The sequence below is a fragment of the Gobio gobio genome, assembly GCF_949357685.1.
Source record: "Gobio gobio genome assembly, chromosome: 15".
Taxonomy (NCBI): domain Eukaryota; kingdom Metazoa; phylum Chordata; class Actinopteri; order Cypriniformes; family Gobionidae; genus Gobio; species Gobio gobio.
The window spans coordinates 30,642,779-30,661,497 of record NC_137108.1 but is presented as its reverse complement, the minus strand read 5'-3'; the positions used below and the strand labels follow the sequence as shown (position 1 = coordinate 30,661,497).

The 18,719-nt window shown below is 38.2% G+C and overlaps 1 protein-coding gene across 2 annotated transcripts in view; it reads right to left on the bottom strand.

Annotated features, from left to right (window-relative positions):
* fam171a1 (family with sequence similarity 171 member A1) overlaps window positions 1-18,483 on the bottom strand; it is a 39,947-nt gene extending 21,464 nt beyond the window's left edge. The window contains exon 1 of one of the 2 annotated variants that reach the window (XM_079837928.1): window positions 18,154-18,483. In XM_079837928.1, the coding sequence (XP_079694054.1) occupies window positions 18,154-18,265 (112 nt within the window). In that variant the 5' untranslated portion in view covers window positions 18,266-18,483. Of the gene's footprint in view, window positions 1-4,950; window positions 5,050-18,153 lie in introns of those variants that run through there. The other variant, XM_079837929.1, reaches the window with a different exon arrangement.
* Window positions 18,484-18,719: the final 236 nt, after the last annotated feature.

Genomic DNA, 18,719 nt, shown 5'->3' with positions numbered 1-18,719 from the left:
ATGGTAATTAAACTTGAATATTTATTTCATAACATTTTTAAAACCACAACAGGAATACATGCATTAATTACAAAGCATAAACAGCGGGACAAATATTGACCTGTTTTAATGGAAAGTTAGACAATCGAAAGTGGCTCTCTATATGCCTAACGTTAATTCTTTTCAAAAGAGTGATAACATTCTTTGTACATAACTTTTTTTCAACACGACTTGTTTAAAAAATTGCATGAATAAAGAATAAATAAACTGGATAACCATTGCTCTTTTAATGCACGTCAACTGCTAATTTCAAAGCAAACACTGCGCAACACGTCCTTGCATCACATAATCAAATTCAGTCAGCTAATAAAGCTTGATCATTTAATGCAACATAACATACCATTTAATACAAAGCATCAACCGTGTATATAGAAAACATTGGCCTGTCCTGTATTGGCAATCTGAAAGACTATAGGAAAAATGTTTGATAGATGCTAGTAACCTACTTGGATAGGCTTAAACGGAATCCACAAACTAGCCTAAATCAGTCTATTTGAGCTTAAAGTCCGTACTGCTTATTTAAACATACGAAAAGAATGTCCTCCAATACCTGCACATTCATAGTAGACCTCAGCGGGGAAAGAAATGTACTTGAGGCATGAAAATGCGCGCTCACACTGACTTGCGTTACCGGTAGATTCATAGATGACTGGTGCGTGGGCATTTCACTCACGCGTGATCCGTCAACGTCACATGCTGTACTACTCAATTCATGATTGGTCACTGCCAAATTAAAATATTAAAGAGAACGATAAAATAACGTTATTAACCGGTTAATGGTCATTTCAAATTAACGTTTCTGTTCAGAACGATTCAAATTGATTTTGATTTCGTTTTCGTTTTTGTTCCTCTTAAAATATCGTTCGTTTCCGGTTTTCGTTTTCGTTCCTTGAACTGGTTCGGAGCCCTGATTAAAATGTATGCTATGACGGTTGAGTTTCTAAGCTACTTTAGTGACTTTACTTTAGTCACAGCTTCTGTCTGAGTGTTCGTTTGTCAAAATATATCAGGCATTAGTTTAACATAATTCACATCTGATGGTCTAAACTCGCTTTAATGTTCATACTGGCAGGTCTTAAATAGGGTTGGGCATCGAGAACCGGTTCCAACTTGGAACCGTTTAAAAAATAACGATGCCATTGGAATCGTTTAGAAATTTTGTTTTCGATTCCGATCATCGGTTCCAAACGCGCAAGTTTTCGGAAGTGCTTGCCGCGCCCGTTTGTTCTGTTGCAGCCATGGAGCACGGTAAGCGGCGCTCAAAAGTGTGGCTTTATTTCACTAAAAAAAAAAAACCTGGGTCGGCACAGTGCAACACATGACAAACTTATTTCTTGCACGGGAGGATGCACTACAAATATGTGGTGTAGCTATAAATTAACGAGTGTAGCGTGTTTGAAATGCTGCGCAGGTCTGTCCCTCGGGCAACCCTGCGCTAACCAACGTTATTAACGGGATAGTTCACCCTGAAATGAAAATAAAGCCTTCTTTTACTTACCCTGATGTTGTCCCAGTGCCCTATGTCCTATGACACTTAAAATACTGTTCCTGCACGCGCTCCTTCCTATTATGGCAGTGAATGGCGATCAGCTAAAACATTACAAAAAGTAAACAAATGTATCACGCAACGATACAGGGAGACGCGCGCCATATGGAAAGTGTTCAGGGGGCACACTATAGGTTTTGCGAGAAAGAAACCGTATTATTCAGTCAAAACACTGAGCTCGGCCGTTATTCTGAGCGCGCTCCTCTGTGTAAGTTACACTATGAGCTGTCAGCAGCCGCCGGCGCTCATGCCTACTATAATAACTCGCACTGTTGTCATTGCACCCACGATAAGCACACACACACACACACACACGCGCGCGCGCGCGCGCACCATTTTGAGAAATCAAGCTCAATAGAAAAAAACGCGATTCTCGTCTTTTCTATAACGTATATGATAAGAAATAATACTAATAATATAACCTCCTTAAGTGAATATTGTGTACCGGTTGTCATGACAATATTTCACGAGGCTACTGCGGCTTGGAGTGCGCACACACTGGAACACGCGCATTTGAACAACAGCTGGGTGAGTAAAAGATGGCTTTATTTTCATTTCAGGGTGAACTAACATTAGGCCTATCCCACCTCATCATAATCAGGTAAGTGATTGTAGTGTAAACCCCTTGACCAAATTGCGAATTGTGGTGAACAACAACGTTACTGAAATTATTTTTCCCCCTCGTAGATAAATGTAGCTAAACGCAAATTGCCCACGCTAGTAGCCGTCCTAATGACTGCTGTTAATGCTATTGTTAAACCGGGACTCGGTGTGGAACTCCATTCACCTTTGCAGCAAAGCAAGTGAAAATGCCAGCGGAGAAAGTCCCAAAACTAAAACTCATTATTGAATCAAAATACAATTTTCCTCTGTGAAATGAGCCTGTGACATGTTGTGACTCCACCCCTCAAAGAATCGGAATCGAGAATCGAAAAGAACCGTAATCGAAACTAAGAATCGGAATCGGAATCAGAATCGTTCAAATCAAAACGATGCCCAACCCTAGTCTTAAACCACCTACAAATGACAAGCTCTGTGTGGACGCAGGTGAAAGAGGTCTGCCTTCAGGGCGCGCGCGTTTTCAGAGACGCGACACGGCTCGGCTCTCTGTGTTTCACAGAAAGAAGTTGAGCACTGAACGGAGAAGTTTTCCGTATTGTTGTTTTTGAATAGTTCACAATCGCTTTAAATGTTGAAACTGGCAAGCCTTTAAACGCATTTACTTGACAAACTTTATGAGCACGAAAGTGAAAGCGGCTTCGGGGCTTGCGCGCCGTCTGTGTGTGTGTGTGTGTGTGTGTGTGTGTGTGTCAGCGCATAGGCTATAAGAACAGCAATTAACTGACCTGTATAAACTGTGTAAAACATGCAGCTACTATAGTGATTCTGGGCATCTATAAGCACAGATAACTGCTCCTGCATCTGTGTGTCTGCAAACTGCACTTGATGTGACTGACGGGGCGGTGTCACGTGAAAACCGAAATAACCGACATGGGAAAAATACGTCGTTTAGAGGTTCTGAATGTCGGTTTCGGTTATTTTTCGTTTAATCGTACAGCCCTAGCTTGAACAGACATGTGCATGCAAAATGAAGTTAAAATGCCTGTCAAAACAGCAGGTTATGTGTTGCAAAGAATTGAGAAAGAAAACGGGTGTGTTATTATATTGGATCCGTGCATTCGGCTTAAAGTGACAGCAGCCTAATATACTCGGAGCTGTTTGTGTCACTAATGTTAACCAAACAACAAAAGAGAAAGAAAATCATTTTTGTAGCTTTAACAAAGATAATTTGTATTAATGAATTATATTTAACTTGTACAGTAAACAGTGTTATTTTACATATTTTACATTTATTATTCCATTTCTGTACCTCAATACGGTTAGATTTACCTGGAAAACAAAGCACTGCTTATTTCGTTTGTATCTTTGTTCTATTGTATCTATGCTATCTATTTGTTTATTATTTTCTATGCACTCCACATAAAAATCATCCTACAATGATAAATTCTTTTAAAATAGCACTATTCAAATCATGTGGTGAAACTGTTTTCATATCGCAATATTTATTGCAGAAAAACAAAATACCGCAACATTCCACACTTCATTTTTTTGGTTAATTAAAAGCATCATCCGGGCACCTTTTCTTTTTGGATTTTTCAATGTGAACATACTACTTGCACTATTTATACAAATAATAATAATAATAATAGCGCATAAGTGCACAAATAATACATCTTAAAATATGCCCTAATTAATACATGATACATTGAGAAAATAATCCACTTTCTGCCAACACACAAAATTTTATCATGAATTTACGCACAATACAAAAATAAAGCATCACGACTTACCACTCGAAGAAGCAATTTTGAAGCATCAAATTAATTAAAACCCTTTGGTTTAGGCTTACAATTTATTGAGGGGTTACGTTTCATTCAAGACAAAACGCAATTAGTGCACAGAATTATAGGCAGAATTGACCATCGGCAACGCCAATAAAAATGAGTAATTGTATTATGTGTGACCCTCTTTAATTACATAAAGTGCACCCTAACATTGACGTTGAGAAATGTTCTTTCATGTCCGTTTTCATAGAAATCCTCAAAGGGCACTTAAGGAAAATAACCAATCATTACACAGAGAAAACCCCCTCCACATCCTTTGCATTGGCCAATGGAAACAACGGCTGAAAACAATGGGCTGCTTTTCCTTCCCCTAAAATCCTTTGGTTTCTTTTTAGAAAGCCACTGCAAAAACACACTTCCTTTTTATGTAGTGATACATTCCACTGACCTGCTCCACAAGAGAGGAAAATATTCTTGGGTAGAAACAGACTAATTTATGTGAATACTGCTATAGTGGAAAAGGTGTCTGTGCTCCTTAACATGTTTAAATCATTGTAAGTCTGATTTTTAGTTCTATTTTCAGTTGGATTCACACAAAACCTGTTTGTTTGCTTTGACTTTGTAAGAGACATGCTTAAAACGCAGTGGCGAAGACAACAAAAGACTTGACAAAAGAATTTATTCAGTTTAACAAAAACATGAATGTTACATTCCTGGAATAATCATACATCTACCAAAATATGCAAACAACGAGGAAAAATTAAATGTATAAGCAAAACAAACACCACACAGACCTAACAAATAGCAAACACGTTTCCCACTTCTGAACAGCCAAGAAAAGCTAGACATTTATATAAAACAGTTTTACATAAATACACTTAATTTCAGTGTTAGAATGATTTATAAAGACCTTCAGGAGCCATTTATTAATGTATTTTAATACAACCAACACAATCGGCAAACAGATTATAGCACCTACTTTAGTTTAGCTTAAGGCTTAAGAGTAAAAACACAGCCTACCTATTTTTCTACACAGCGCGTACTTTTGAAATCCGCCTTAAAGCCAAAGGAAAACAGTCCAAAACACTGACGCACATGCACACACACACAAGTTTAAATGCTGTTACCGTCATGTCACTTCCCTCCCCTCCCCAGTGATTTATCAGTGAAAGGATGACAGCTGTGGGTACAGGCACTTACCCCACCTAAAGAGAACATACTATACGCAAACCCTGAGAACCTATAAAAGATTAATATAATAAAGGATCATGTAGAGTGAGTCGGTCATAATGACAACACCTGAAAAAGCGATCAAGCCTTGAATCATCCTGAAAGAATTTATTTTGCGATAATGTCCGGCTGATTGCATGTTATCTCGCTTATTACACGGCTACTTACCAAACAAGTAAGCAAACAGATGTGAAATACTTATGTGAGATGTAAAAGAGCATGGACATTAAACTAGGAGTGTGGGGGCTGGTTGTCAGGAAAAACATTCAAATAGCAGTCATTAATAAAATGATGTAAATTATATGAATTAAAAGGACTGGGGGGGAGGGATGTATTGATTTCACTGAGTGGAGAGGGGTGAGGAGGTTACAGTATAATCCAGACAGCACTAACAGATTTGGAAGAACACAACCATAGACGAATCAGGATGTCACGTCAGTCATACAAAACACTTTACATAATTGATGCAATAATACAACAGCCTTGGGTGATTCAAACAGTCACCACTTTTTTGTATATAACTCTGATCCAAATTGGTAGGAATAATAAAAATCATCTGAAAAACCACAGAAGGGAGCAAATTTGTTCACAAATGTTTTAATTTCTTCAGCCTATGACTCAATTTCTACTAAGAAACAAGCAGAATAGTGACTAAATAAAGATCAGTTGAATTTGTGTTAGATCATTAGCCATGACGTTATAGTGCCCTGTAAACCTTTCTGGTTTCCTCAGGAGAAGCCTCCAAACTCAAAAACACTGCATGTTTAGCCATTGACTGACTGTCTTGATTGATTGTTTCGCAAACAGGTACTTACATTTCATTATGTTTCACATACATTTTCACATGGTCACTATGGTATTCTGCCTGGTCAAGCATAACTCCTTTATTCTGCAACAAAAGTGTCCGATACTTAAGATAAATGTGTAGTATTCAGCTGGTAATGTGATATCAATATGGCAGAGTTTTCGTTTTGATGTGAGTTTATCACCACGTTTGTGAAAAGTACTATTGATTGATTCCTTTAGGCGTATGTGGAAAAATACCTAAATTATTCCATTAAATATTAATAACACAAAAATCACATACAATAAGCAGCCACCTGTGGTCTTTTTTCAAAGCACAGGTGCAGGCCGTGTCAACGCAGCACTCTTTGCTATGTTTACTGTAAGCAGCTTTTGAAATGTTATCCGGCACTCTGAAGGGAACGCAGTCATCCAACACTAGGTAAATATTTGACTTGAAAAATAGCACTGTGATGAATAATAAGAACTTTCCTTTGCCCTCAAGCTCTACTGGGAATTGCTGAGATAGAGACAATAAAGTCCGACGTCTTCAGTCATCCTGCACGCTTTACTCCCTCTCCATCTCTTCAGACACGACAATCTCCATAACACACTCTCTAATACCCATATCTTCTCCTGTTCCTAAGCCTTTCACCTCTCATGCTCCTATTATAATGCCCTTTCCCTAAACAAATACACACACACACACACACACACACACACACACACACACACACACACACACACACACACACACACACACACACACACACACACACACTAGGGCTGCTCGATTATGGAAAAAATCATAATCACGATTATTTTGGTCAATATTGAAATCACGATTATGTAACACGATTATTTCACATGACTTTGGGAATGTGTTGCATTTATTAAAAATACACCTTTCAACAATTCAATTGAAATTGTAACATTTGTTGTACTTTTTGAACTATTAAAATAAATAATATAACATATATTCAAATCAAAGTATAAAAGTATTCACGTAAAAATGATAACCACAAATAAATAAGATCAACAATATGGTTCGGCTAGATATGCTTTTCAGGTATGTCTAACATTAGTTTTCAGGTACAGAAATGTATCAAAAGTAAAATAACATTGCATATTTAAGTGCATAAATTAAAGATTAATTCTATTAAACTTACAAAAGCTATTCAATCAAGAGCGTTGAGTGATGTCCTTGTCTTTTGTTGTTTGACATTAAACAGACGGAAGTAAAGGCTACTGCCTCTTTAAGAGGATATGCGTCGTCTTTCTCGACTGTATAAAGTTCAGTTAAGGCATATACAGACTATTGCTGCGTCCCAATTTGCATACTATCCGTACTAAATAGTATTCGAAAAAATAATTAGTATGTCCCAAATCTTAGTATGTTGAAAAAAGTATTCCAAAGATTCCCGGATGGTTTACTATTTCCGGTCAGAATCCGAAGTGCAGATCGCTGCGCACTCTAACGGCTGATATTGCCCACAACCCATTGCGAGATGGACGAGGATTCGATTAGAACTACAAACGCGGATAAAAAGTGTTTAAAAAACTACAAACATGACGGTTACGCGAGTCTGACGGTTAAGTGGAGAGGATTAGATAAAGTGGTTTGAGTGAGTAATTATCAGTATTTAACCTGATGAAAAGATATTTATTCAATGTTATCCACATTATATTTCTCCTTCAGCAGCATTGAGAACTTTTGTAATGATACGTTTGGCCATTAACTTTGCAAACACATGAGAGGAGTCTCTGCATTAAAGACCCACGAAAGGCAGATCAACGAGCGACTACATTTCTCTCCGATACGGTAGGAAATTAAATTGAAAGTGGAGGATTTGAACTGTGACGATGATTGACAGGGCAGTTTAAACGGTGACGGGACGCACGTAACAGAGTCCGTTAAAGATGACGAAGTAGTATGTCCCAAAGCTTGCATACTCTTCTGCTACACACTCAAAAGTATGTACTTTTTCTTCACAAAAAGAGTACATACTTTTAGGACGTAGTATAAGTAGGCGAATTGGGACGCAGCCTATGTCTGCTAGGATACTCATCAAGATGGACATGTTGACATACGTTTTGTGTGAGTTTGTCCGTTCAAGAGCAAGACTTCAAAGAGAACTCAATATTTGCGCGCTGAGAGACGCACATTTTTCTCACAGCGCGCGCGTCTTCTCATTCGCGTCTTCTGTCACTAAACCCGGGTGAAGACGGCGAAATGGCAGCACTCGCATGCATTGAACAAAGTTTACAAAGAGAGAATTATTTGAAAAATATGAAGGAAAAAAAGGACGTTTACACGGCACCCCTGCTCTCGTCAGTTTTTGTTTCTTTATTAGATTGTCATAGATCACTCTGTGTTTTTTCAAGTGGTTAAACAAATTCGTGATGTTCCCTTGCGTTGCAGTCACTACCAAATACCATGTAGCAAATCTTGCACGTAGCATGTTTCTGCTCGTCGTCTGATTCCTCGAAGCCAAACTGTTCCCAGACAACGGAGTTGGTTTTGCCTTTTTTGCTCACCAAACGCTGCTGTAACTGCCCTCCTTCTGCCATCTTTACTCGCGCAGAGTTTTTAAATTCCAGCGGATGATATGCACACGAGTCTCACGAACTGAGAGAGATTTGTGGCTTCGGGAGGGGCGGATGTTTCATTCCGAACGCAAGACAAAATAAGAGTGTTCTTGCAAAACTGAACATGGCAAAATAATCGTTTTTTCTCGATTGTACTATTTTGGTGATCGTTGGGAGGCAAAATCGAAATCGAAATCGAAATTCGATTAATTGCACAGCCCTAACACACACACACACACACACACACACACACACACACACACACACACACACACACACACACACACACACACACACACACACACACACACACACACACACACACACACACACACACACACACACACACACACACACCACACACCACACACCACACACACCACACACACACACACACACACACACCACACAGTTTACTTATTTTAATGGGGACATATCATGTCTTTTTTTTTTTTTAAATAAAGCTAATTATACAGATTAGGCTTTGCATATACATTTTCTTTTTTTCTAAAATATATATAAAGATTGTATATTATAATACAGTATATTATTATTATTATTATTATTATTATATAATTATAAAATTTACTGAATTGAGCAAATATAATAAAATATAATATACTTTATAAAAAATTATAAATAAACTAAAATATAACATTTACTTTAATACAAAAATACAAATTGTGAATTTGCAGCAGTCATAATTTCGTGAATAAATGACACCCTGCAGGAAGGCCTCATCATCATGAAGCCTGATTCAGAGAGCGTGATTCAGACGCCTCATGAGAATTCTGCATAAGGTAATATGAAAAAGTCTCAGGAAACCACTATTTAACGTTTAACCTAACAGGATCAATCTTCAAGTCAATGTTTTGCAAGTGTTATTTTGGCGCTCCTTTCTCTCTGCTCTCTGGGAATTCCCCTCTCCCTCCTCCACTCAGAATGATACACACATGCTGTGAACTGCTGACTCGCTCTCTGAATCTATGACCTCACCGCTTCACTACAATGCAGATCATGTGTAGTCAGCTATTGTACAGTTGACACTGACAGCGACTTGACGGCAGGTCACAATCGGATAATAAATGAGAGTATTTCGACGAGTGTGTGCGCATAGAAAATATTGAGGATGCTGCATTGCAGTGGAGGATAGAAAGAGGCAAAGGGAAAGAGAGGGAATGTAGACATATAACATTTACTCTAATATTCTAAGCAGGTTTAGGTTAATACATTTTGTTCCATTTCTAAATGCATGCCTGTGTATATGTATTTTGTTTTGAGACTGTAATTTTACTTTAAATTTTGAACAAAAAAATGTTCAGAGCCATGAAGCATGACTAGACATCACAAAGACATTTAATACCCAAACCACTTCTATCTGCCATAGAAGCTAGGGATCATTAACCCCAAGAGTCATCTGTGCAGTAATGAATAGAGTATTCAGTCAATACGCTGGATTCTAAACCTTAAGAACGCCTCAGGAAACCATACTATTGATTAATCTGAAAAAGCAGCATTAACTGTCAAGGTTATACAGGGTTAAAGTGTGCAAGAGTTGTCTCGTGTGCATGGGAGAGACAGGGAGAAAGTGGGAGACAGGATTTCGACACTTTGTTTAATTTCATGTATATGAAAATTAGTTAAAATAGTTTCAACAAAAGATCACTAAAAATGTCTGCAAATATTTCCATTAGAGGTGGGGAAAAATACATTCTCCAATTCATTGTGATACTCTCTTCACTGATTCACAATTCTGAGTTTAGTTTATCCGCACAGTCGCGATGGAATTGTGTGCTTGAGACAGCTGTATTTTGCTTGCTGCCAATTAAACACAAACTAACACAAAACCACCAGACATGTATATAAACATACATGAGGTAATCGTAGGCTTCACTGCACAGGATATGTGTTGTGAGAAACAGCATTTTGCTTGACAATTTGGGGTTTCACTGACCAGCATTTCCCTTTCATGAGAACGATGATCGCCCTGAAAAAAAAATATTTGTCTCTTTTTTTATTGGTTATTGCGTCATTTTGCGCGGTACCGGAGGTCTGATTGGTTGGCGTTATACAGCACGCTTCCAGACCACGGCGAAATAAAGTGAAACTGAGGCGCGCACTGCAGTGATGTCTGGAATCACTGATCATTGAATGGTTAGTGCAAGATGTGCAGCGCCAATCATAGCATTATAATGAGAAAACGATGAAAATAGAATGCTGTAAATGATCTGTGTTCAGTTCCCCGTGTATCAGCTGATCCACAGAGAAACTAGCGAGAACACTCAGACTAGCGTGTGAAGTTCATGTGCGCATTCGCGTCCTTTTCTGCAGATGAACGTTGTAAGATTACTTTTATGTTGTCTATCTGATTAATCTAATATAAGAAGCGTTTGGTTGAGCTTAATAAGCTAGCAAAGCGCTGCCGTTGTATCGGCTGTTGTTCATTCTCTTCAGTTTCAGCTCAAACGCATATTTCATGCTCGACATGATGGTTTAGAGACAGTCATATTCTTTTTAGATAGGCTATTTCTTTCTCAGAATCATTGATATTAGTAATGCAGCAGCGCTATACTGTTCTCGTATTTTTTAACAGTAGACCTAGTTTATTTAAAGTTGTTTTTCGTTATGAGATCGAAAACGCGCAGTGATGTCTGTAAACGCTTCGATCATGAATAATACAATGAAGTGTATGATGTGCAGAGTCAATCTGTCAAAGCATTATAATGAGAACACGATTTTAATAAAATTTTGTTTGTGTGTGCTTTCGTTGTCCGTGTATCAGCGTTGTTAAGGGAAGAGCGCATTCAAAATGTTCCGTTTCAAACCCTTCGCCTGTAAAATCTAGCACGCTGAAGTTCACGTGCGCATTCACGTCCTTTTCTGTTGATTTATGTCGTAATAGGTTCATAATAATCTTCATATTAATATTGATATATGGTGCGTTTGGTTGAGTTTATTAACCAGCTAGCAAGCTCTGCAGGGTGGTGTTATTTCACAGTTTCAGCTCAAAGGCAATGCTCGATATTACCGACTTGCTTATTTGAGACGGTCATTTTATAAAGATGTTTCTTTTTCAAAGACATTTATGCATCATAATCTAGCAGTTATTTTTTGTTTTATATGTTCATGTTTTCATATACCTGTTTTCATTTCATGTTTGAATTTGTCAACAACCATTTTCATAACAGTTTTCATTATCTCAATGACAGACATGCCCCGCCCCCTGCACATGCCCCGCCCCCGAGTACTCGAGTACTCGTTTTTGAGACCTATCGATGATCAAATGAGAAACTGACAAAAATGCCCATCCCTAAAATGAACCACAATTTGGCCAATCTAATGACGCTTTTCCACTGAACGGTACGGCTCGGTATGGCATGCTTTGACGCTTTTCCACTGCATGGTACGGCTCGCTTAAATAGTACCACATTGGTTGAGATTCCAAGCGTGCTGTACCAATACTAAAATGTGACGTGTAAACACTGCAAATTACTGATTGGTCAGAGAGAATCGGCACAACCAGCTACCACTACCGTTATATGCTTTTGTGACAATGATATGTTTTTTTTTTGTTGCAGTATTTTGTTTTGCTGCCAACAGCCTCCTTTGAAACAAACTTCTTCTTGCAGTTAAAAACATCCACATGCCGAGAAGTAGAGGTGGTGCAACTATAACGTCGATCATTCTATAATCCCACCCACTTTGAAGCGTTACTACTAACAAGCAGTGGAAAAGCGTATCAAGCTGTGCCGTGCAGTACCATGCCGTGGAAAAGCGCCATCACAGGTACCAAGTTGCCTTTTCAAAATCACAGGGCCAGACAGTGTCAACAACAGTCACACGTACAACAATATTAAGGTCATGGGTTCCAGCAGTCAGCACCAATATTAAAATGTAGATTCACTGGGACTCCACCCTCTTTCTAATTATAGGCAAGCATTTGCTTATAATTACAATTATAAATACAATTCGCTATATGTACAGTTACTTAGCCAGCTTGGGCATTTTCGTTGAACTGTCAGCTGTCAAGATGTCATTCTATCGCTGCCTTTAAGATCTCCCTTGGGTCAACATTTTAATTGATTCAAATTTTGATAAACCGATATAGATTCTTGTGGCGTGACAGATCGCTGTTGTTCAAGCAAAGCGGCAGCTTGGAGCGCAGGTGAACTGATCATCTCTTCCTATTTACTAATTACAGCAGGAAATAAACATGAATGAACATCAGAAGGTATGTTGAAAGATATAGAACGACTAACTGAAATATATGTCTTATGTAATTGTGTTAAAAAGGCAGAACTTTTACCTCTGCGTCTAATGTTCATTAAATCTGTAGCTGCCTGTCAAGTTGTGCAAAGGAACTAGCAATAAAGAAAGAACAAGAGATACTGGGAAAGAGGCGATCACATTTTATTAGCGAGCCAACGTCAAATTACAATAGACTTATGAGTGGAGTATCACAACTTGTGAACAGAAAGGCCAACATATTTTGTTTAGAAATGAATGATCCATTTCTTTTGTTGTTGTTCATCGGTGGGGAAAGTGTGAAAACTGATGGTCGCATTGAATTTTGCTGAGGGACGCAACAGTGCTCAGAAATGCAAACAGTGTGCTGAAATTGAAATGTCTTTTTCATCTTGTTTACGTTTGAACAACTAAATTAACACATAGTCAGGCTACTGACTATATTCTGCTTATAAACTAAGTATAACACTATTGATGCTGTTAAAGTTACCTCAGAAAATTGAAAATACCGCCAAACCAAGAAGTGACTTTCACCCGGATGTTTTCCAGCTGGCTTATATGATTGCAGAAGTTTGTAAGAACGTTGTGTGCATATAGCAGACTTAAGGCTGATTTATACTTCTGCGTCTGACCTGCCTACGCGACCATTTTCATTTATACTTCTGCGTCCTTGTCCGCGTCGAAGTGCAGTTACACATCCTGAGGGAGGGGTTATGGCAGACCAATCACAGCGCTTGCAGTCCGCGTAGAATTGACGCATTGTTACATTTTTTAGAGAGGTGCACGTCAGGGTACGTCGTAGGCTACGCGTGCAACACACAGCCAATGGCGCAGCTACGGCATACACTCGACGCAGAAGTATAAATTGGGCTTTAGTCAACCACATCTAAAGCAAAAAAAAACATTTTAGTTCTATAAGAAGCAATTTAGTACTAGTAAGTAATTCGGTTCAAAATCGTGGACTCATTATACTTTATGTATTATTAGATCAGATATCTGATGCAATAAAACAGACTTTCGGCCTCTTTTTACAATAACAACGGTAACAGTAACCATTAACTCCATCACAACAGTCCGCTTGGTTATCTAGAGTTTATTAACACAGCTTCTCCATTGGAAAATGTGTTTCCCATTATAGTGACCACCTCTCTTTTTTGAATTTTTTCAAAAGATTTTGAATATTAAAATGTAACTGATAATCTTATATGTTACAATGATTATTTTATTTCTAGAAGTAAAAGTATCCAAGACTCTTTTTTTACATATTCTAAAACATAAAACAAGCTTGTCTTTCCGTTTTGTGGGAAAATGACTTATCCAGATGTGCAGCAGACTGGCTGTCTCTCCCCTCCCTCTATAAAAGGAGACACTATGAGAGGCTGTGTGTGTGAATGAGAGAGAGCTCCACGCTCATTCACTACATCCAGGCTCTGTTTAAAGTTAAAAGACTGCTGTTGTGTTGGAGGATTATCATGTTTCACAGGCATGAAAACAGACGATTCTACCCATAAAATTCGAATTAGATCTGAAAATATTTCCTTCAGATGATTTTTTAAACTGAAACAATGCTAATTAAAAACTCTTATAAAACCAAAATTCCTGTTTCAAAAGAAAAAATGTGAACACACGACAAGAAATTGTGGTTTTCAGGTGATTTCAATGGTTTTTGTAATGGCTTATGAAGTGTTACCAGTACATGTTTTCATATCATTATAAAGTATTGGATTTGTTGACTAGATGCTGCATTAGTGGAGACAGATCAGCAGTGTGTTTCCCGTCAAGGCTGAGAGGATGCTAACATTAGTACCTCAAGTGGATAAAACAACGTGACAAAAATACACGCAAGCCTGACCCAAATCTTTAATTTCACGATTGTTGCCATCTATTTGAATTAGTTTATCTCCAGCTGGTGACTTTTATGCATTTGTTGTATTTAAAGCTAGTGAAGAGAAAGAAAATTGATATGTTAAATATAGCCGAAAGAAACATAAACACGTCCGATTTGATTTCAGTTCCTTAATTTTTTTAACACATTGCACTATTCATGCAAAAGAAAAACCTTTTGATTAAATGTCTGCTACATTATCTGTATTGTATGCATTTTCAAATATTTATTTATTTATTTTTTACAAAAAGTTCAGCACTGTTCGGATTGTTTTCATTCAGTACCCAATTTAAAAAATGTAATCGTTATCGGCCAGTGTGGTCCAACCTTGTTATCATTATTCATTATCGGTAAAATCCACTAATCGGTCGACCTCTCGTAAACAGGGTCTTAGGCCCCATACACACAGAGACTGTAAACGTAACAATTTTGTATCGTATCGGTGTTTTGTCCAGACGAATCTGACATTTTGGGAGCCTGAAACCACTATTTTTTAAAACCAGGTCCCAGAGTGGATAAATCTGAAAATGACACTTTTCGTGTGTACAGCCAATCCATATATTTTGTGAAACGATGATGTCATCACCCCACTTTAAGTCTTCTTCTCCGTTTTTAGCGTATATCTGTGGCAGAATTACAGCGCCACATACTGGTCTGGCATGTATACTACATCGTTTTGAGTCGGTTTCAGTGATTTCGTGTGTACGCAGATATTTCTTGAGACGAGGAAAAAAAAAAAGATTGGATAGGGAAAACTCTGGCATCATGTGGATGTGGCCTTAGATTGATATACACTATCTCTATTCACAAGATAATGCATGTGAGTGAAGAGAGAGAGAGAGAGAGAGAGAGAGAGAGAGAGAACTGCCTGACCGGCTTGCCCAAGGGAGATAGTCTGGTTTGGGTAATCAGAGATGAGAAAATGTGTTCGCTGAAAACATGACCCCATAAAAAATTAAGCACAACAGAGGTCTCCAGTGTGCTTAAAATGCTTTGAAATGCTAGGGGGCAAACAAACAGACCTTTCCATTTCTGCACTACAGCAATGTCCAAAATCCAGAGACTATACCACAGAACTCCCCATTACAGATAATTAATGAGTGGGAAACACCAGACTTATTCTCTTTATCAGCCTTTATGAGTCTCTCAAGCTCTAAAACAGCTGGATTCCTAAGCCCCATTGTTCTATGTCCTTGCGCATTATAGTAGGAAACTATTAAGAAGTCCATTTAGTCTCTGTTTTTGGCTGTGTGTGGCAACAAGCAACTGCTTACAGTAAATATCTGACTGTTGGCATGAGCAATATTGGCAGTACAGGGACCATTTTAAAACATACACAAATAAACCAAAAAACATGTTGCGTGCACTGTGTATGTGCTGACTGTGTAAGCAGCATATATAGGCTATATTGTTAATAGTGCATATTATCCGTTTATATATTATTATCTGTGATGGCAAATCTGAATTTTCAGCAGCCATTACACCAGTTTCCAGTGTCACATGATCCTTCAGAAATCATTCTAATATGCTGATATGATTTTCAAGAAACATGCTTGTCGTCATGCTTACATTTTTTGTAGAATCTGATAGATATTTTTTTAATTCTTCAATGAATATAAAAGTTAAAAACGACATGTTTTTTTAACACTAAATGTCACTTTTGAGCAATTTATTCCATCCTTGCTCAAAATAATTACATAAATTAAAAAAACCTTACTGACCCCTAACTTTTGAACAGTATTGTGTATTTACTACTAATATTTTTTCTCTTTAAAAAAAATGGCACATTTTAAATACGTTTTTTTGCATAGAGAACAGAATCAAATATTATAAATGTAAATAGCATAAGTATAAGTATTAATTACAATCATTTGACAAACGTATAGCTCATTTAAACGTGAAGCATGAAAACATAACACATTTATGGTAACTAAATGGCAAAACTCATTCCAGGCCTGTCTAAACTGTGTCAAGGCCTCGCACACAGCATTCCCTTTTCAGATCCTGGTGATGAGGAAGTGGCACAGCCTGGACAAAAGACAGGAAAGCCCTATTTTGCATAGTCAAAGCTTACACTGTGCCAGTCTACAGTCCTAAAGAAGAGAGAGCAGCAGACCCATCTGTGCTGCCGCTGTTCATCAGCAGGAGTCGGGGAGGAGGAGACTCCATCAGGAGGGAGGAGGGGGTTTAAGGGGATTCCTCATTTAAGCTCAGACATGAAGGATTTAACCAAACTGGCTAAATCAATCAGCCGTCAAAAGGTGAGCTTTGTCAACCGTATCATTTAAGCAGGTTTTTTTGCAATCTGACATCTGTGCCTCACCTAAAAGTATTCAACCACTGACACATGATATCTGGATTATGTAAATGTAAAATATGAACTCATGGTATGAAAACGGCTTCCTAGCCAGCACACTGATCTTAATGCACAGACACTTAACATCGCATTACTTCATACATTAGCAAGATCAATTAGAGTATAACACTCTGAAATAGGCAGAAGCTAGACATAATCTCATAATAAAACCATCACGGCATAAATAAACCAGGTTCATTTAGGTTTCAGTGAGCTCTTAGTACCGAAATAAATGACACCATAAAGAGTCATAGGTCTCTGTGCAAAAATATAAAGGATTTTCAAGACAAAAAAATAAAATAACGCAAGTAAAGTATAATGTAATATCTGACTAATAATGAATGTTGAATTACAGAATTTTCATCATCTGAAGCAGCAGTTATCCTGTTTACATTGACATATAGATAAGAAACTTCAACACAAGCTTTTGTTATTTAAAAATAATAATGATAAAAGAAATATCACGACTGATGGAAAGAGTTGTACTTTCCAATGAACTTGTGTCAAATGTGGCCTGCATACTGTCCTTAGTGTCTGCTATGTTTATAATGTGTATGTGTATAATTTCCATTAAATAAATGAATGCACAATGTAAAACGTCCAGGAAAATATGACAACAAATGTATGCAGTCTATAGATAATTTGTAGATTTCTAAACTACTATTAGTTGTGGCAGATAAATATGGTAATATTACATGAAAGATGCAAACACATGATCCTCAAAAACACCGAATTACAGACAAAAATGTAAGATGAATGACATGCGCGCCACTCGGTTCATGTGCTTTGGAAGCTGCAGTGATGCTTGTTGCAACGACAGGCATCACAAAAATGAGATCCGATTTCAAACAGATGGCTTGAGGTTTACAAAACACCAAAAACAACCCAAACACGAACATTTGACAAAGTTTGCGACGTTAAAACAATAAGTTGAAAACTATTTAATTCATACGACCGATATGTTTTCGCTTTATGGCCGTTACACACTCTGCGTTATAAATATGCTAAGGTTGCTAACAGTTAGCACTTGGAATTCCATCCAGAAAGTCAAAGCAAAGCTCCCAAAATCCACCAAGACCTTTATAAACATAAACAGAAGTGATGTATTCGCGGGTGTTAACGGCGTGTCTCTTACCTTTGGCATCGCTGTTCTCCTGCAGTGTTTTAGCGACCGCCGTCCAAAAATCGCATCCCAGCAGGCAGAGCACAATCACGGCAGACCTGCTGCTGATGTCCGCCCCTCGCATTATTGCTGCTCACGGTTACAAGGGTTTTGCTCAACAATGCGGCTTTTCTATGCGACAGGAGTATCTAGAGGCTCGTAGCAGCTGAGGTTCCCTGCCATAATTTGGTGTTTTAGCAAATCTGCTCATGTCATTGAACACGGACGGCGATTAGAAAAACCCTCCGCTCAGCATCTCCGTGTTGCCGCTGTTTTTCCCCCCATCTCAACTCGAGAAGACAGAAAGCGAGCGAGTCAACTCCACCAGTTTAACCATTTCCATGCCACGACCAGACGGTGCAGGTCTGTCCTACAGAAAGAAGGATTAGACCGCCATCTGCTGTCCAATACTGTCAATCACCTCACGACAGTAGTTCCCAACCTCATTGACTCGAAGGCCCCATTGTCCAACACAACATACAAGGACCCCCGTAATTATGACAAAACGGCTTGTTTTCCCAACTCTTTTATTAACATAA